The following is a 20,839-nucleotide window of genomic DNA, read 5'->3' as shown; positions in this document are numbered from 1 at the left end:
CAGGGCCCTGGTGATCAGATTACATAGGAAGGTAGTTTGGAGCGGGGCAGACAGACAGGTATTAATAGAACACTCCTAACTCTGCCTGCCGTCCAATCGCACGCTCGATAGGCGGGCTGCTGACGAATGGCTTTGCGTCATATGAGTTTTTGATGCTGTTATGTTGATGGCTTTCGTTTGCCCGGTGTTGGCGGGCACTAATGCGCTTGAAATGGGAGCTGCGGTTAGTTTATCTGCAGATCAGAGTCGAGGCAAATGGCATGATAGCCTTTGATGTGTGGAACACAATGTGTCTGTGTGTAGGAATACACAGTGTTTACGCATGTTATATTAGCAGCTATACTGGCACATTTTGGTTTCTGATTCCTTCAGGTCCTGTTCAACACGCAGCAGGTTATCTGTTTTTGCTGAGAAACAACCACTTGTAAACCAGTTCTTCCTCTCTGCTCATTTGGGTTCACGCTTGGCCAAACACTAGTGTACCCATATTTTTCCAATGCCTGGCCCGTTTCATTCTTCATTCACCTGAACAGTGTAAGTGTGTGTGTGTGTGTGTGTGTGTGTGTGTGTGTGTGTGTGTGTGTGTGTGTGTGTGTGTGTGTGTGTGTGTGTGTGTGTGTGTCTGTTTGTGTGCGTGTTTGAGTTTGTTGGCATACATTTTTGTTTGTGTGTCCAGAAAGTTAATTACATTATGTCACATGAGCTCCTTAGAGTTGTGTGTGTGTGTGTGTGTGTGTGTGTGTGTGTGTGTGTGTGTGTGTGTGTGTGTGTGTGTGTGTGTGTGTGTGTGTGTGTGTGTGTGTGTGTGTGTGTGTGTGGTGGTCCTGTCTGTCTGCACAGTGCACACCTTGTGCAGTGGAGGAGCAGGAAGCATTTGAAATATGCCTTGACACGGTTCAGGTGTGGGTTTCAAACCAGGCTGCAGTACACTGCTCTTAGAGAAAAACCAGGACAAGACGAGCAGTGGTAGGGCGGGGCGGGGGTGTGATTCTTTCCCCTGAGGTTTGATGGTTAGAGACAATACGGAGGACACTGAGCTTACTCTGGTTACACCACGCCGTAGCAGTAAGAGAAGTGTAACTAACGTCAGTCTCCAGAAGGAACACTGAACTGAGAATATTGAGTTTTATTCTGTCAAAGCTCTGCCTTAATGGGAAGCTTCTCCTGATTGGCTGTTGTGAGCGTACGCTATCTGACTCGTCCAATGGCTGTTAAAGGGGCTGTTGGTGGGCGTTTCCACGAATACTGCCTGTCTGTTTGGCCAGTGGTCGCTGTACCAGGCCTTAGCCCTTGGTATGTGTAGCAGGCAGAGGTTTTGAGGAACCCTGAGTCTATGTGACCGTGAGTGTCGAGGTGCTCCTGAGCAGGGAACCTCACCCTAACGGCTCCCAACGCACTGGCTGTCGCCTTGTGAGGTCGACTCTGGTTGACGGTCGTCGATGTGTGAATGTCTGTATGCATCATTGTAAGTCACTTTGGATAAAAGCGTATGCTAAAATGCCCTAAAATATAAAACGTAAATGTTGATAAAGTAATGTGTTTGTGCTAAGAACAGTACATGTGTTGATAAAAGTCACGTACCATTGCATCCGTCCTTACTAGGATTGTGCGTGTGTGTGGCTAAGCATTCCAAGAGCCATGACATTGTCCCCACTCAAATCTGTAGCTAGTTAAATATAGTTAAATGTGATGATGTGCAGCCAGCCGTAAACACATTGTCCTACCGCTGGACAAAGTGGCTCTCTGCTCTCGGTTCAACAGTGGAGGCTCTCCAGAGCAGAGTGATGTGTTTGCCCTGACCTCCGGCAGAGTGATCTGTGTCACTGGTGCCTGAACCTTAGATATGAGGAAGTTATCATCTGTGAGCGAGTGTGCATGTGTTGATCTGTGAGTTGTTTCGTTTTGAGTCATGTTAGTGTCTATTTGTGTCTGTTGTATCTGTTTGATTATTTCCTGTAACTGCATGTAAAGTATTAGTATTATTCACCGTCAATCCTACCAGCTACCTCTCCTCCGAGCTCCTTCACCATATTTGACTCCTTCTCTACTCTTTTCCTTCGGTTTCCCGATTTCAGTCGCTATCTTCTCTTAATCTCTCCCTACGACCACCTCTACTCCTCCCATGTCCTCCCTTCCTCCCCTCCTCCTATGTATCGCTCCTCTCCACTCCTCCCCCTTCTCCTCTCATACGTCACTGCTGTTTTCTCTATTCTTTCTCTATAAATCGATCCACACATCACGTCTGCCCTCTTTCTACAAACTCTTTCTCTCGCTCTCTCTCTCTCTCTCGCTCGCTCTTCGCACACTCCCTCTCTGTCTTGCTCCCTCTCTCCTAACCTCTTTTCCCACCAGATTTGGGGGGGGGGGGGGATGGGGGGGGGGACTCACCCAGCAGAGCTTCCTCCCCTGTTTACAACTCTAATTTAAACACCAACTCACCCCCTGTCCTCTGGGATTCGTGTCACCCACACACACACACACACACACACACACACACACACACACACACACGCACACACACACACACACACACGCACACGCACACACGCGCACACAGTACAGAGACAGGATGGAGGCCTTCCGTCACCACGGTGGCAGTTGGGAGCAGTTAGTGGCGATCGGTAACTCTCCACTCGGTGTTAACTATCACCAGCACTCTCTTCTTGTTAGCTAGGTGACTCCAGCTGAGTGGCTTGAGCTGAGCTCTACCCAGAATGCAACTATTACCTAGAAAGAAAAATACTGTACAATAGGTCTTTATGTGTGTGAGTGTGTGCTTGTTTGTGTTTGCGTGTGTGTGCGTGCGTGCGTGCGTGCGTGCGTGCGTGCGTGTGCGTGTGTACGTGCGCCTGCTTGCACGCGTGTGCGAGAGAGAGTATGTTCTCGGTTTATGCTTGTGTTTGAATTTCTACGTTTCTTGGGATACATTTTATCAGCCGATCTGTCTTTTTTATCTTCCCACTTGGTGGCCAAGCTAAGCGGCCATAATGCACCCTGATCCGGTCCTTGAGATCGTCTTCTGGATAGACCCAACGGCCCTGGGCTCTTCACAAGTGGAGTGCAGCTGCAGCCTTTGGGGTTGTGTTTTCAGCATATCTGTCCAGCTAAAGGCCCTGAGAAAAAGATTACTTACATTAAGAGGGTTCTTATGGTCCAAGGTCAGGTCTATTAAGAGGGCACTTCACCTCCGTTGTGTGTGTGTCTGTATGTGTGTGTGTGTGTGTGTGTGTGTGTGTGTGTGCGTGTGTGTGTGTGCGCGTGTGTGTGTGTGAGTTTACATGTGCTGATTAAGTGTGACATGTGCAGATACATGGACCCACAAGTAGATAAGCAGGATATTGAATTGCGCACACGAAGCTTGTATGTTTAGATGAATCTCTTTACGCTCTATATTCAGCATAATATTTATCACACATTCATTTCCTGGCCGTTATAGCTCAGGGAGTTGCCTATCTTTGCACAGAAACTTGTGGAGCTTGAACTTTGTGTCTACCTCTGTTGACTCAAAACGACCGGTAAACCAAGATATCCTTGGTAAGTCAAGCACATGAAGTCATGTTGAAACGTTCTGTTGAGGAGAGTTACTTTTGTTACTTGTTCTTCATTGAGGAAATTCATTGTGTAGCCATTTTCAGTAAACCTATTTTAGCGATCTTCTTTCTTAATTCCTCTCCTTCCCTCTTTTTTCTCCACTTTGTGAGGTAAAACTCAGAGTTTACCGAAAGCTACGAAGCGGCGAGTAGTATTCCTCCAACAGGTTGTTGTGCTCTGTGCATCACACATCAGCTTGAGTAGCTCACACTATTGAACAAGCATGTTCTCATTGGCCGTCGAAATAGCTGGGTTCTAGGGATCGACCGATATGGATTTTTAGCCTCAGCTGATGACCAATACGCGATGACCGACACGCCGATACCGATTTACTTGAGCCGATATTTGGAGCCAATACTGCTTTTGCTCCCTCAATATCCAACATATAAATTACACAATGATGATAACAAATGTTACAAGTCTCAAATATATAAGTCTCGGATGATATATTGGTCGATCACTACTGAGTTCTGCTGTGAGCGTTAGGATGTGAAGCTGACCAAGACGCGAACAGCTGCCTGCAGGATTCCTCCATCAATAGCCAGCGTTTATGCTGCCGCTGACACGTTAGCAAAGTATGGCAAGGCATTGGGGACAAATAATGTGGGTCACACTGAACGTGAAGTGGGCCAAAGCAGCAGTAAGTTAAGTTCTAGCGACCAGTTTAAGTTCTACATCTGCTGACTTTTTCTCATGAGCAGTACAAGGGAAACTATAAAGTAGGCCTACTTCATTCAATCACCGAGGAAACAAATAAGGCAACCAAATATTTGGAAAGCGGATCTTATCAGAATGCTCAAACGATTCATTGGGAAAATGTATTTTGATCGATATAATTATTATATATTGTACAATTTTCTGTGAATGAACCATGAATCAGCAAATCATTTCCATTCTTTTATTGCATCTTATTAACCTGTCATCGGAAAACCGTCAAGACTAAGTTGGCGGTGGTGGTTCCCATGCTAGCATGTTTAAAGAGTGATTAATGGGAGATGTTAGCTTAGCTGTTGTCCTGATGTGTCCCCGGACGTCCCGTCCACACTGAAGTTAGCAGATCTCTGGAGAGTCCTGTTGCTCTGTGGCGAGGGCTCTTCAACCAAGGGGCCCTCTCCTGGGACGCGACCAGACATCATGACATGATGGATGTTTACTGCGGCTCCAAAGTACACAAACACCACGGGCCAGGGGTTGCAGTAATGATTTCTGCAGATGAGTTCCTATTTGTATTGATTTAATGAGGATTGTATCTAGCTATGATTATTTATATAATTCCTTTATTGAATAATGCAGCCCTCTCTGTCTCTCATTCTCTCTCCCTTCTCTCTCTCTGTCTCTCGCTCTTTCTCTCTTTCTCTCTAGCCTGCAACCCTCTTTTGTCCTATTTTCTACTCTTTAAAGAGGGGGTTGGGTTAAAGTCATATCCTCATAAGGTATTTAGTTATTGATTATGCTATAAAGAAATCCAATAAGCATGGTCTTTAACAACGGCAAATACACATCACACCCAAGGTCCGGAATTAGCGTTTGTGGTCGGGGAAACAGCCAAGAAAAAAACTAAGATTTGCATTTCTGAGGCGATAAGCTGATGGCTCCAGACGTTCAGACTGGTTCAAGAAGAGCCAGTTATCAGGACCAGTATGACCAGTGCGACCCAGTTCACTGCAGGCTCTGACATCACACAGGAAGTTCTCAGCCCGTGGATGTGCTCGCAGTGACCGCACCGGGCCGTCTCCCCAAAGCACACAGCTGGCCGCTGATTACAATGGCTACCAAGGAAACGCCAAGTCTGCTTATTTATTCGTTCCCCAGCACACACTAATCAGCCGGCCCCTTCACCTACTGGGATGCCGACAGGGGGCCCCTGCTCCGGGATGAACCCAGGGACCGCAGGCCCCCCCATGCAGTACTACACACACTCACACACACACACACACACACACACACACACACACACACACACACACACACACACACACACACACACACACACACACACACACACACACATACAGTGTACACACATACACACACACAAACACACCACCACACACTGTACACAAACTATACACACATACAGTTCATATGTTTTTTATGGACAGACATATATAGAACAACTATACAAAATATTAAAGGCATATAAACGAATTACACATATAAATATCATAAAAGTAGGATTTGTTATCCATCCATTTGAAATTGAGCAGGCTGCTTGATTAATGTATCCTGTTAAACGTTGCCAATTCCTTGCTTTTGCATTATATTTGTCAATCTGTCCCTGCTTTGTCTGCGTTTTAGGGTTACGCATGCGGTTCTAATTTCCCAGGGAGGAAAGCCCTGTATCTTCATGTCCCATCACAACACCCGCTTGGCATGCAAGCCCTCACACCTGCCAGATCCGTGCGTGCTCTCCCGTTCCACACCCACACGTTGAGCACAGGCCAGCCCGCCGTCCAAGCTCATCAGGTGTTCGGTGTTATGAGCGCATTACGAGACCTGGTGTCCGATGATGGGAGAGAGAGAGAGAGAGAGAGAGAGAGAGAGAGAGAGAGAGAGAGAGAGAGAGAGAGAGAGAGAGAGAGAGAGAGAGAGAGAGGGGGGAGAGATAGAGAGAGGGAGAGATCTGTAAAAGTGGGTATTTTAAGGCGCAGTCAAAACAGTCTACTTCTGGACCTGTGTGTGTGTGTGCGTGCATGTATGTGAATATGTAAGAGCGCATGTGTGTATGTGCACACGTCTACAATAGGGGCCTAAATCAACCTGTTCTTTCCTTCCGGTGTACCCGACCAGCATCTGATGTATCGCCAGGTTATTAAAAGGTCAAGGAAGCCAGACAGTGCGCACACACACACACACACACACACACACACACACACACACACACACACACACACACACACACACACACACACACACACACACACACACACACACACACACACACACACTTCCTGAAAGGTTCCACAGCTGTGTCCTGCTGTATTTAACAGACTTTCGCTTTCATGACCCTAAAATTAACTCTTCTAAAGTCATAATATATAATACATGTGACTCACCACCAGCTATACTGACCAGATACCGACAGACACTCACCAGATATTATCAACCAGGAAAATACCTTTATTGATTGATGAATGAAAGATGGATGGAATAACAGGGATGGATGAATGGACGGACGGATGACATTGACAGGCAGATGGATGCAAAGGGGATTAGATTGCTGATCCCCTGATGGTCTGACACATGGTTTTCCTTGCATGCGTCTCAAGGTAACACAGGCCCCTCAGTGATCCTTGCAGTCCATGTACGTCATGTAAACTGCTTATCAGGCAACGCTACAAACAACTAACTGATTCAACACTTAGACACAATGGCATCGAAACAGTGAAAAGTTAAACATTAATTAAAAGGCAGTTACTGTGCTGACCATGTTGCATTAGAAATAGAATTTGAGATCATTTTTGACATCTTTTAGAATAGATGAATCTACAGGCATCCCGACAGGAGCTAGTTGTCATGTGGTCAGAACATTTATAAGATACATTTCACAACAACATTCATCACATCGGTGATTTGATTTAAGTTTAGCTGTGAAGTAGGATCGTGATATGTTTAGGTCCTTTCATGACCATGTAGCATGTATAGTGTCTGTTTTACTGCCAAAAACAGACTCAACAAAAGAAAATATGCCAGCAAATATCTCATGTGTTATTTGGTGGGCTCTGAGGAAGCCAAAATATGCCCTTAAAAGTCAATGTATTTCCATTTTTGGTATTGGCATCTGTTTGGAAGGTCACATAATTATGTGGAAAAATGCATTAATGTAGAAAATTACCAACTAGGCTGTCAAGATATATTTACAACCAATGAAATAACACCGTAGGACTCAGCTGAATCAACCAGTACCAGAGTTTCTTCTGAGAGAGGAGGCCGGACTCGATTCAAACCAGCAGCCAATGACAACGCTGGTCTCCAAATGTTCAAATAGTCCAAAGTAACCCTAAATAGTTTTGGATTGACATGTTAATGTTAAGGTGTTTCAACAATGTCTGCTCTTTGTACATTGTGCAACATGTTGCATTTGATGCCTCATTTGGGGCCTTACGGGGAGACTTTTGGCAAAGTGAGAAAGCGGACATGAAGGGCTTAGTTCAGTCTGCTCCTGACACTCGGAACATACTTGATGTTTTAAAAGTTCACATCTTCACAAAATTACTTATCTTCTGCCCATCAGCCATAGTCCATTGGCCTTTTGTGTGTCTGTATGAGTCTGTGTCTGTGGGTGTATTCCATATGTTTGTACTTTACCAAAACCAGACATCTGGACACCCTATGAATTCCATACACAAACAAAGTGAAGCTGAGTCAACAGATGTGTGCTACATTATGATAGAAACGTGCTCTGCGATACCAGGACTGGGAAATGGTTGCCATTCCCACGGGTGTCCAATGCGCTTCAGTTATATTTTGGATATTTTCATTTCCATAAAGATGTTGTTTGACTAGAAGCTGTTAGCTTTTGAGGCTAATACTTCTTGGTATTCTGGTAAAAAAGATTTTACTAATCTAAACCCCTATTTTTTACCTTTCACAAGCACAAAAGTGAAATGATTTAAATTAATATAAATGACGTGCATGCATGTTTTTTGTTGTCGACATGAAAATAAATGTGTGGTTCAAATATTAACAGTTGAGTGAAAAACACAATAACTTTTTATTGATTGTATTGAGGTGGATTATTTTTTACTCTTTTTGTAGCCAATATTAAAACAACAAAATAAGACTTTATTTTCCTACATATTTTCCCAAGTATTAGTGTGTGTGTGTGTGTGTGTGTGTGTGTGTGTGTGTGTGTGTGTGTGTGTGTGTTTGTGTGTATGTGTGTGTGTGTGTGTGTGTGTGTGTGTTTGTAATTGATGGGATACTCATATTTTGTAAACTTGCTACAACCATAAATCAACATCTCATTATAGATGTAAACTCATGGATTGGGGGAGAGGATGTTGATTACCTTTGTAGGAATCCAAACATTTAGAGATAGCAGTCTTAGAAGTCCTAAAAGGTCTTTGTCTTTGTGTTGTGCTTCCTGTTATTGTTGTTGCCAAAAATCCTAAATGAAAAGGACCAACATACAAATGCCTAATTTAGCCTTCTGTTCATTTGCTTGGTCTATGAGATGAGGTCATTCTTTCTTCTTTTCCAAGTGCTTTTCATCTTTTTTATGTAAAGCACACGTGTTGTGCTGCAGGGCTCAGATTTGCATACAGGGAAGACTTTACACACGCCGGCCTGTTTCTTCTCTTCTGCTACCTCAACCTTGCTAAACACTGTTTAAGAGGGAGGTCAAATACAACAGCCCCAAATGAATACCAAATACGGACTCCCAAACCAAATCTGTGATTGGCTTTGGTTTGCGGAATCCAACCCTCCAAGACTTTGTTTATGTTGTTTTTTATGTTATGTTTGTCTTTTGGTTTTCCACATCGCTGAATACAAATTCTAAAAGGCGATACTTCTTAGCAGAAGAAGTGTGTGTGTGTGTGTGTGTGTGTGGGGGGGGCTAGCGACTTCCAGCTTATGGTTAGTGACTTCCAGCAGAGCCCGTCTACGGAAGCGTTCGCACGCTCTGTTGAGCCCCATTTTATCCAACTTGGTTGCAGTTCCATTAGAATTCCACTGGGGGTGATTGCATGAGTGCAGATTGAATGGGGGTCTATTGCCGCTTTTCCACTGCATGGTACCAGCTCGACACGACTCGACTCGACTCAGCTCGCATTTTTTGCGTTTCCACCGCGAAAACATGGTATCTGGTACCTGAAGTGGCTGCTTTTTCTAGTACCGCCTCGCTCTAGGTTCCAAGCGAGCTGAGCCGATGCTAAAAGGTGACGTCGGCAGACGGCCGGCCACTGATTGGCCAGAGAGTGTGACGAAGTCACGAGAGCGACATGGCAACCATGCCGGTAATAGCCATAGCAGCGCCGCAGCCAACATATTCCACTTCTTCTACTTCTTCAACATGCCAGCTAATAATACGAACACGAATACCATCGCATCGATGTCCTCCATTGTTGTTATGTGGGTTCTGTCCATGTGTGGGTTGCGTAGGTGTTGTTTGCGTCGCGTACAAAAATACGTCACTGCCCTTTCGCGCAGCCGACCTCGCCCACGTCCAGGAGGTACTATTTGCGGTGGAAAAGGACCCGTGCTGCTACCGTGTCGAGTCGTGTCGTGTCGTGTCGAGTCGTGTCGAGTCGAGCTACATGTGCGGTGGAAAAGCGGCATATGTGGCTAGACGGCTAAATGTATCTCTTTCACCTGCTTGTCATTGAAATATCGCAGATTTTATTGTAGATACCGCAAGTTCAATATATATTGAACATGCGGAACCGTCGGGCCGTTGTTGGCCATACACGCTAGCATTCTGCTAATGAATGCTGATTGGTCATGGATGGACTTGTGACTGATTACGACCAAAGACCCCCTAGATGGATGGATGGACTAGCGACTTCCAGCTAGTGACTTCCAGCTAGTGATTAGCGACTTCCAGCTAGTGACTTGTGACTTCCAGCTAGTGGCTAGTGAGTTCCAGCTAGTGGCTAGTGACTTTAAGCTAGTAGCTAGTGACTTCCAGCTAGTTGTAAGTGAGTTCCAGCTAGTGACTTGTGACTTCCAACTTGTGGCTAGTGACTTTCAGCTAGTGGCTAGTGAGTTCCAACTAATGGCTAGTGACTTCCAACTAGTGCCTAATGACTTCCAACTAATGGCTAATGACTTCCAACTAGTGCCTAGTGACTTCCAACTAGTGGCTAGTGACTTCCAGCTAGTGGCTAGTGACTTCCCAAATGTTCCCCGGATTCTTGAAGGCCTCCTTGAGCAAGATGCTCAAACCCCTTCCCGCTCCTTAAGGACCTGGATCTCCAACGTGGGGTGGAGATCGCTCACCAAACGCTCACGCTCACTAACCCCTCAGCACGCGCTCCAGCCGCTCAGCCGGCCCTCGGCAGCAAGCGAGACGTGATAAAGACTCAGCGATAGCCATCTGGGGTGTCATGTAACACGCCACCCAATGGGACGGCAGAACCACTTTACTCTCGCTCGGTCGCATCCGATACGGATCTCTGGGCTTGTGTTGTGTTTGTAGTGGGTTGGGGGAGGTGGCGTGGGTACTCTGTTAACAGGAAGCTTTCTGGAGATGTGTCAGTGAATTATTCATACCGCTGTTTGCAGATTGAACCTTGGAGATATAAATATCTTGTCTTGCTCTCTTTTTAGCATTAAGGAGCTGATATTGTTATTAAAGCATATGTAACATATATTTCTAAAGTTTTTGGTAGCCTACATATTAGAGTATCATATAGGCTAGTACATGGGTATAGCAGTTGTGACAACATTTATCATTAATAATTCTTTCCTTGGATTAATAACACCATCTCAATGAACCTGTTCCAGGCCTAGTTCTGCTCTGACATGCGGTCTGTGTTGCATTGCCTACATTGCAGGCATTAAATGTGTGCAGTGTGATTAAGAGGCGCAGACACAAAATGTCAGTGAACAATGGCTACAAGTCATACCCATTAATTCATTACACCTCCCCCCTCCCACAATTCCTCCAGTTTCTGCTGCCATATGGCCGGCAGATACTTTGAATTCCTGCTGCTGCCTTGTCCGTTCCCGGTGAAGCAGCCATTCTACGGTGAACAATGGTAGGCTACGGAGTGTGCGGATAAGATAGTGTGTGTTGTTGATGTTGTTGTGCAAACAGGACCAGTGACCGTGGAGAGAAAAAGACAAAATGACAGGCAGATATACCAGTTATGAAGCCACATACCAACATCAGAGTTTCCCCTTCTTATGAACTCCTTGTGTGTGCGTGTGTGTGTGTATTGTACAAGTTGCTTCTACTTGCAAACAGATGTGGAGGGACGAGAGACTGAAGACTGAATATCGGTCAATCGTGCGTTACTGTAAATGTTCTCATTTTTTATTCAAAAAGGACTTCCAGGGAAGGAGTTGATTGATACATTCCCCAGGTCATTAGCTGAACTGAGTCATTTCCCCGGGCGCTGCGCTGCGGCTGCCCACTGCTCCGGGTGTGCCGGTTTGACCTGTGTGTGGAGGAGTGGCCTCTGACAAGGTCACTCCTCTGTCTGTCTGTGTGAGTGTGTGCAAGTGTGTATTCACCGGCTCCCGGATGGGTCAAAAGCAGAGGAAGAATTTTTCCTAAAGTGGACAATAGAAGATAACCTAACCTTACCTTACCCATACATGAATGAACAGGTGTGGGTGAGGCGTGTTGTTCTAGGATGCCTGTAGGTAGGCTGGCAGCCACTGGGTATCCAACAGGTTCCTTCCCGCCGAGGGTTGGAACTCCCTTCATCCATTCACTACCGTGCTCTGTTGCTTCTGCTCACAATCACTGGTCCAAATAACTGGCTTGAGCCAAAAACGGCATTTCTATCGTAGGTCCTATATATATCGTATATCAAATAATATTTATGTTATGACATATATCAGGGTATATGTCATAACAGTCAGCAGCTTTGCACATTTGGCTGAATAAAGATTATGCTATGTACTGTATTTCTTGATGGATACTTTCTGTGACTATTATAGTCATCCAGAGAGACGTTGTGTGAGTAGAGAACCGTGCACGTTGTGGATCTGGTACAGCTGCCATTTGCACAGGGCATGTTCTGTACATGAGAGTCTTTGTGAATTGACAATAAGTAAGTCTCCGAGACAAATTCCAGTCCTTGCACTTATTAAATCAAATGTTTTAAGTGCTTTCTGTCACGCCCTTTCTCTCCCGCTCTCTCTCTCTCTCTCTCTCTCTCTCTCTCTCTCTCTCTCTCTCTCTCTCTCTCTCTCTCTCTCTCTCTCTCTCTCTCTCTCTCTCTCTCTCTCTCTCTCTCTCTCTCTCTCTATAACTGTGTGTCCTGTGCTGATCCTTCACTCGCTCACTGATCCCAGGCCTCGGTCTCCCTTGTGTTATACCTCGTCCGTCACTGTTCGGCCTCTCTCGCCCTCCGCTCTCACTTTTTCCCGATTGAACTTTTTCCTTTTGCTCACTCTCAGTCCTGTTTAGACTTTCCCTCTCTTAGGTACTCTCTCCCCTACTGTCGAACCAGGAATCTAACTCCATATTTTGTCTTTGCTCTCTAACCCCCTCTCTCTCTCTCTCTCTCTCTCTCTCTCTCTCTCTCTCTCTCTCTCTCTCTCTCTCTCCAGATGAGCAGGCTCCTGGTTAAAGGGCGTGGCCTCAAGGCTGCCGGAAACCTTGCGGTCGTCCATCAGGTCCCGGTCAGGGCTGCACCGGCACTGAGACCGCCCCACAAACTGTAAAGGAGCAACAGATAACCCTCAACACACACACACACACACGCACACACTAACACACCCACACAGCCTACCAAACACGTGAACACACACAATCGGTGAATCTCCTCGTCTCTCTACCACAATCCCCCCAACACGGCGCCGCTCAAACCCTGAGCCCCCCTGTCCACACGTACCGGGTCAGACCCCGTTCCACCCCATGGAGGCGCGTGCGTGTGCGCCGCCGCCCCGGCCCGCGGCCCGCTGTGAGAGAGATTGAGGAGCCGGTGCTCAGAGCGAGAGCAGGGCTGCTGGCGTGTCGATAACGCCGCTCTCCTTCCCCCAGCTGTTTAAACCTCCTCCTTAGCAGGAGGGAGAGAGGCTCTGTCCTCCCTTACGCCCCCTCACAGAGACACACACACGGGGGGGGGGGATCAGGAGCCCGCAGACTGACAGAGAGAGAGAGAGAGAGAGACAGGCAGGCCGAGTGGGAGACAGGCACAGGCACAGGCGGTCGGACGGACACAGGCGGTAAGGCAGACGGACAGAGCGAGCGATGTAGAGAGACAGCCAGACAGAGAGAGCGACAGGAAGGAGGTACAGAGACGGACAGAGAGACAAACAAACAGAGACAGACAGACGGAGAGACGGAGGGAGAGCGTCAGGCTGACGGACGGGGCAGACAGACAGTGTGAGTTTTTTTTAACACAATCATGAATGGTCCTCTGCCTAGCCTCAGCCCCGGACACGACAACGCTGCCGCTTTGATCCGCCGTCTCCCTACGACGCCCGCCTTAGAACGACGACCGGCAGGCGGTCCAGGTGACCACCGGACCACGAACCAACCGAAACCTGCCAGGAATGCGCAGGGCTGAGAGTAACCTGGCAACCTAAATTAAACCCCGGAAAGAAAGAAAACGGTCGCACGCAAACAAACACGCCCTACACACACACTTTGTATGCATCGATCCGACGCGCAGCAAGGACAATGTGCAACATCTCGTTCTGTGAAGTGGACAGCAAGGTGGACCAGTACTTCCAGCCCACCCTCTACATCATCGTCATCGTCCTGGGCCTCCCCACCAACTGTATGGCCCTGTGGGCCGCGTACATGCAGGTGAGACCCTCGAGCACGTACGCACGCACGCACACACACACACACACACACACACACACACTCGCACGCAAGGGCGCACACACGCACTGGTACGCTCACTCACTCACGCACGAACCACTCACACGCACACGCACGCGCACACGCACACGCACGCAAGGGCGCACACACGCACTGGCACGCTCACTCACTCACGCACGAACCACTCACACGCACGCGCACACGCACACATATCCTTGTTACTTCCCGGTTTCCCTTTGCCTCTTGTCTCTTTTTGTAGAGAGCTACTGGGGCGGCACTAGCTCAGGAGATAAAGCCGGTTGGCCGGCAACCTGAAGGTTGCCGGTTCGATCCCCGGCTCCTGCTAGCTGTGTTGAGGTGTGCTTGAGCGAGGCACCTAACCCTAACTGCTCCCGACGAGCTGGCTGTCGTCTTGCATGGTTGACTCCGCCGTCGGTGTGTGAATGTGTGAATGGTGAATGTGAGGCAATATTGTAAGGCGCTTTGGGTGGCCAGTGGTTAGAAAAGCACGTTATAAATGCCTTTCATTTACATTTACTAGAACTACTATGTGTTTTGTATTCTACAGCACTGTGTTTAACAAATTAACAAAGCCATGTGCATGAGTATTTCGTTGCTCAACCTTTTGCTTAAGGAATCAACCGATCGAGCAGATCCGATTTTATCTACATTTATCTAATCATAGTCTAATCTTTATCTAATCCTAATAATTTCAATTCATCTAATTGAATCTGTCCTTTCAAACCTCTTCCAATTCGATCAAATACCTAATTGAATCCTAATCCAGTGATAATTCCTTGAACACGACCCAATACGGCCGCCACCTGACCCTAGCCCCCCCCCCCCCCCCCCCCCGTCCTCAGGTGCGGCAGCGCAACGAGCTGGGCATCTACCTGATCAACCTGTCGGTGGCCGACCTGCTGTACATCGCCACGCTGCCGCTGTGGATCGACTACTTCCTGCAGCACGACCACTGGATCCACGGCGAGGAGAGCTGCAAGCTGTTCGGCTTCATCTTCTACACCAACATCTACGTCAGCATCGCCTTCCTGTGCTGCATCTCGCTGGACCGCTACCTGGCCGTGGCCTACCCCATGCGCTTCGCCAAGGTCCGCCGGATCAAAACAGGTACGCCGGAGGGGGTTCGCCAGGTCCAGAGAACCTCAGAGAGCGAGGCTTTGAGTCGGACGTCTCATTTGGATTTTCTGATGATAAATCAAAAGGTGCCACTCAGAGGTGTACATTTTCCATATTGATGTATGTTGTTGTATGTGTGTATGATAAGCCTTGTTGTAAATATACTGTATGTGGTACATATTAGTTATAAACGTGAAGTATTTTCGTAGTATTTAGTAGATCAGCCTTTTAGTAATATAGTATTTTCATAGTTCAGTATTTTTGTAGTTCAGTATATCATTTTTCTGCTCCTCCACCCCTTACCTCTCCTCTCATCTCCTCCCTCCCTCTCGTCTCCTCTCTCCCTCTCCCCCCTGCCCCCCCCCCCCCAAATTCAGCCATCCTGGTGAGCGCGCTGGTCTGGATCTGCGAGATCGTGGCCAACTCGGCGCCGCTCTTCCACAACGAGCTGTTCCAGGACCGCTTCAACCACACCTTCTGCTTCGAGAAGTACCCCATGCAGGAGTGGGTGGCGGGCATGAACCTCTACCGCACCTTCCTGGGCTTCCTGGCGCCCTGGACGGCCATGCTGGTGGCGTACCGGGGCATCCTGGTGGCGGTGCGCTGCAACGTGTCCACCGAGCGCGAGGAGAAGGCCAAGATCCAGCGGCTGGCGCTCAGCCTCATCCTCATCGTGCTCTTCTGCTTCGGGCCGTACCACGTGCTGCTGCTGTGGCGCAGCGTGCTCTTCCTCAACAAGCCGTGCGACTGCGGCAACGAGGAGAGCATGTTCGCCGCCTACCACGTGTCGCTGGCGCTCACCAGCCTCAACTGCGTGGCCGACCCCATCCTGTACTGCTTCGTCAACGAGGGGGCGCGGCACGACGTGGGCCGGGCGCTGACCTCGCTGATGGACGCCGTGTGCCGCCGCGGCCGCCGCAAGGGCTCCGGCACGCCATCGCACGCCGACGCCGACGCCGACTTCCTCAACGCGGCCAACTCCGTCTCGGTGGAGACGCCGCTGTCGGCCAAGAAGCAGCCGTGCGTGTACGCCGACGGCACCAAGGCCGGCGGCTACAAGACGGAGCTGGTGGCGCTGAAGGAGGAGTGTCTGCAGATGACCATCCTCAGCGGGAGGAAGTAACCGCCGTGGGCCTTGTTCAGCTGGCCGCCATCTTGGCGATAAACGCTAGCTGGGCAAGCTAGCTGAAAAGCTAGCTTGCCCAGCTAGCGATTATCACCAAGATGGCCGCTAGGTGAATGAGGCCCTTTGACCACACACTAAAAACAAACTTGGGGTAGGGGGAGGGGGACTGCTGCGACGCAACAGCCCAGAGGTGGTGGTGGTGGTGGTGGTGGTGGTGATGGTGGTGGTGGTGGTGGTGGCGGTGGTTACAGGGCTGATAGGATTCTTCAGTCTGCGGGGGCGGCGACCGCGAGCCGAGAACACGAGTCCCCCTTCCCTTCCGTGGTGCCGCCCCGCCCATGAGGCAAAGGGAGTCGAACGAGGAACTGTTTGTGCCACAATTTGCGCAATGGCAAACAGTTGGAACCTTTTTTTGCAAAAAACCCGTCGGTGCCATGACGATTGAATTGTCAAGAACTGTTGATGACGTGCGACAGCGCGCCGCCATTTGAAGACATTGTGAGTGTTGCTCACCGTGTATGAAGGAATAGGAAATGATAGAACTTTAAAGAAACCTCGCCCGGGCACGGTAAGAGTGAGGGGGACTGGGAGGTGTACCGTCCATTCACGGAGAGGAGGAAGTGACTCTGAGCTAAAGGAACACTGTATTGGTCGCTGTACAGGAAGTATGGTCCCAAATCATTCACAATGCTAATTTAAAATGTCTCAACTGTTTCCATTTCAACAGTTTGTCAGGAAGCCAAAAGTCCTTCGGAAGTACCTCAGCTGATATAACATGTATTTATGTTATGTTTGTGAGTCACAGACCCTCATTGCTACCACAGCAACAACAACAACAACCCAAAGGTCAAAGGTCAGGGCTGAGTCAGACATGTGTGTTTGGGGGGGGGGGGGGGGGGGGGGGGGGTGGGGAGGGGGGCGTAGAGGACACGCAACCAGGACATGATGTTTCTACTTTAGGGTTCATTGTAAAAGTCTAAACACTTTAAAAAACTGCCATGGATGAAGTATCTCGTGCAAGATCTGTGTGAAGCACAGAAATAATCCTGTGTTATAAAGTCCAAATTGATGACTTCTCATCTGGGATGTGCCTCTCTGGCCAAGTGTAAACAGCTATGGCCAGGATGGCTGTGTCCCCTCAGTTTAATGCTGTGAATGTGTTTGGCAGATCAGTTAATTTATTACTGGAAAGAACCTCTTCCCTGTATGTTTGTTGCTAGGCAAAGATATTTTAAAAAACATTTGGTAATGAACTTTGGTGACGAGAAAACGTTTCAATAAATAGAAGGGTGTAATTACCAGTTTAAGCCTGTAAATAACTGACGGTATTTGAGAGGGAGAAGAAATGTCAATGACTCGGGCTAGTATGCCACTTTTCCTTAGTACACAGACACTTTCTATTATCATAAAGATTTGTCCCATAGCATAAAACACAAACTGCACAAGCCAACGTCTTGCCATTCATCTGACCTGGGCCAACAAACAATACAAGGAATCATCTGACTTTGAATAAAAGGATTAAGAGAGACTAATACAGTGTCTCCTGTGCACTTACACGTTTTGGCAACAGTAGGTTGCAGCACCATTGTGGCCTTGTTACGACCAATTACTATTCCATTTAATAATAGGTGTTAATTTACTCCCTAATTATGTATCAGACTCTGTTTGCTCTGTCTATCGCCAACAAGGAAACAGAAGAGGCCTCATTGTTTACACATTGTCGCCCAACCTGAAATGTGTTTGTATGTGTGTGTGTGTAAACACGGAAGCAGCACACTCGACTTCACAATGGTAAACAGAACAGACTCCCCTGAATTTGGACACACTATTGGCCAGGTCATGGCGACTTCATTCATCAAATATAACCAGTTGGACACCAGGGAACATTGTAATCCAAAACCATACCCAAAACACTGTCCCAATATACGATTTCACAAACAACTGACACCAACAGATGGCGCTGTTGCCAAATTTCGATTTTTTTTTTTTGGGGTAAGATTGCTCTTCAAAAAACCCTTTTCTTCTAAATCTCTCTCATGTTCTCAAGAATGGCCACTGGGGGCAGGTAGTCTCATAGATCGGTAGTCTGGTTGTTGTGGTTCTGCTCATCCTTAGTTGGCGGAACCTGAGGGATTAAAAGACAATGTTTCTTAGTTACAACAGACAAACGGTGAAAATAATAAAATATGTGCATTAACCTGTGTGTCTGACTGGGGTTTATGTTATGTATTTGGCTAGAAAAGGTCCTGAAAGTGCACAAGCCAACGTCTTGCCATTCATCTGACCTGGGCCAACAAACAATACAAGGAATCATCTGACTTTGAATAAAAGGATTAAGAGAGACTAATACAGTGTCTCCTGTGCACTTACACGTTTTGGCAACAGTAGGTTGCAGCACCATTGTGGCCTTGTTACGACCAATTACTATTCCATTTAATAATAGGTGTTAATTTACTCCCTAATTATGTATCAGACTCTGTTTGCTCTGTCTATCGCCAACAAGGAAACAGAAGAGGCCTCATTGTTTACACATTGTCGCCCAACCTGAAATGTGTTTGTATGTGTGTGTGTGTGTGTGTGTGTGTGTGTGTGTGTGTAAACACGGAAGGGAAAAGGAATGAATGTGTGGTCTGAAGTACACGCACGCACGCACGCACGCACGCACACGCACACACACACACACACACACACACACACACACACACACACACACTCTCACTCCCATCAATATTATTAGCTTCCGCATCAGAGCTTGTATTTATGACCTGACTGAATGGGTTCCCTACCTATAGGACGTATATGTGTGTATGTGTGAAGGGTGGCGAGAGAGAGAGAAAAGAGAGTGGGCGAGAAAAGAAAGACATTTTCCTCCACTCCGTAAATGTGATTTTGAAATAAGCCCTAAATATGCTGAAACGCTAACCCTCAAGTGTCCGTCATCAATGTCAGCGAAGAAGCGGCTCTCTGACTTTCAGTTATTTTATGTGTGCTTGCGTGCACGTATAATGTTTGGTGCTTTGCCAACATGCGTGCATGTATTACCGTGTGTGCGTGGGCATTTGGTGCATTGCGTGCATGGTTTGCTCTTGATCGATCCCGTGTCTTCAGAGCAGCGAGAAAGAGAGTGGGGGGGGGGGGGGGGCCAAGGGAACATAAATTGTCCCTCGCCCACTCTCTGCATCAGTGGTCACCTTTACTGTCGCTCTATATATAGAAAGCCCACCAGATGGTGACATCATGGCAGTGAGTGCGCTAATAAACTCATTCATTACCAGGTTATCCTAAGGAAACACCTGAGGGACATAAAGGAACCTGTCTCTCATCGTTTCAAAAGGTGATTGCCCCCACGTTTAAAAATGAACATTGGCAAGATATATATTATATGTTTATGAATAAATGCCAATCCAGAAAAAATCTAACCAAGACAGGATCATTGCATCAATGACTATGTACGATATCAACAAAAGTCTTGATTACATTCTCATTATAATTTACTTTGGCCACAGAGCTGGTTGACAATAAGATGATCTCTTCATGTCATACGAATCGATACAATACCACTTAACGCTATAATCAATTATATAAAATGATGGCCCAGGCAAACTTAATTTATTTGCCATCACCTCATCATTTCATAATTTACCTATCATATTTGAAACAAAATATCAGCAACCCTAGCAGAAGCTCCCAGAAAACATAAACACAAGAAAGTGGTGGTTGTTTAATCTAACCACATTTGAATAAACACAAACTGGGATGAATAGAACACTTCCCCTTTCTCTCCTCTTTCTCCTCCTCTATCCGGTCTTCCTCCCCTCTCCACTCCCCTACAATCCTCTATCCACTCCTCTCCAAGTCTCTCCCTTCTCTTACTCTTTATTCTCTTGCTCTCTCATTCCTTCCCCTCTTTTCCCCATTGATCTTCTCCCTCTCCCACCCCCTCCTCGCTCTCTATCTCTATCTCCCCTCATCGCCCCTCTCCCCTCCCTTCCCTCATCTCTCCTCCTCCCCTCTCCTCTATCCAACAATCTCTCCTCCTCCCCTTGTTCTTCCCCTCTGCTCTCCCTCCCCCACTCCGCTCTCCTCTTCCCACCTCCCTCCCCTCCTCTCTCCTCGCCTCTCCTCTTCCCTTCTCTCCCCCCTCCTCTCCCACCCTCCCCTCCCCTCTCCTCCTCAGTTGCTCAGTGAGGTGTGAACGACGCCATGATGAAGGTCACTGACCAGACCACGCACGCAATGGCTGCCACCCCGTTGTTATTACCATTGTTATCGACATTAATTTAACATTTGGCAGACATTTTATCAAAAGTGAGGCGGAGAACAATCAAAGCCTGTATTTCTAGAATTGATTCTTTTCCAAAAGTGACTTTGTGCTATAAACCTAGTTGTTTTTGCCCTGTTACAATTAAAATACAGTTGAATAACTGTGTGTTACTCTATTAAAACAGAGACCCTTCAAAACAGGCCTCTGCCTCACACTGGCTGGACATAGTGTGGAACCCTGTTTCTGTGGTTGAGATGTTACATCTCTTTGG

At 47.4% G+C, this 20,839-nt stretch overlaps 1 protein-coding gene across 1 annotated transcript; it reads left to right on the top strand.

Moving 5' to 3' along the window:
- The first annotated feature begins 9,854 nt into the window (after nucleotides 1-9,854).
- gpr4 (G protein-coupled receptor 4) lies at nucleotides 9,855-18,501 on the top strand. Its single transcript, XM_060075253.1, has 5 exons — nucleotides 9,855-11,294; nucleotides 12,820-12,929; nucleotides 13,646-14,023; nucleotides 14,905-15,169; nucleotides 15,556-18,501. The coding sequence occupies exons 3-5, from the start codon at nucleotides 13,895-13,897 to the stop codon at nucleotides 16,299-16,301; spliced, it is 1,140 nt and encodes a 379-aa protein (XP_059931236.1). The 5' UTR covers nucleotides 9,855-11,294; nucleotides 12,820-12,929; nucleotides 13,646-13,894; the 3' UTR covers nucleotides 16,302-18,501.
- Nucleotides 18,502-20,839: the final 2,338 nt, after the last annotated feature.

Source organism: Gadus macrocephalus, chromosome 16, assembly GCF_031168955.1.
Source record: "Gadus macrocephalus chromosome 16, ASM3116895v1".
NCBI lineage: Eukaryota > Metazoa > Chordata > Actinopteri > Gadiformes > Gadidae > Gadus > Gadus macrocephalus.
This window is presented reverse-complemented; position numbering and strand designations above follow the sequence as displayed.

Excerpts from the sequence above, each read along its gene's own strand:
- gpr4 (XM_060075253.1), top strand. The coding sequence starts at position 13,895 with ATGTGCAACATCTCGTTCTGTGAAGTGGACAGCAAGGTGGACCAGTAC. Across the intron at positions 14,024-14,904 it reads TGTGGGCCGCGTACATGCAG|GTGCGGCAGCGCAACGAGCT; the intron begins GTGAGACCCTCG and ends CCCCGTCCTCAG. Across the intron at positions 15,170-15,555 it reads GGTCCGCCGGATCAAAACAG|CCATCCTGGTGAGCGCGCTG; the intron begins GTACGCCGGAGG and ends CCCCAAATTCAG.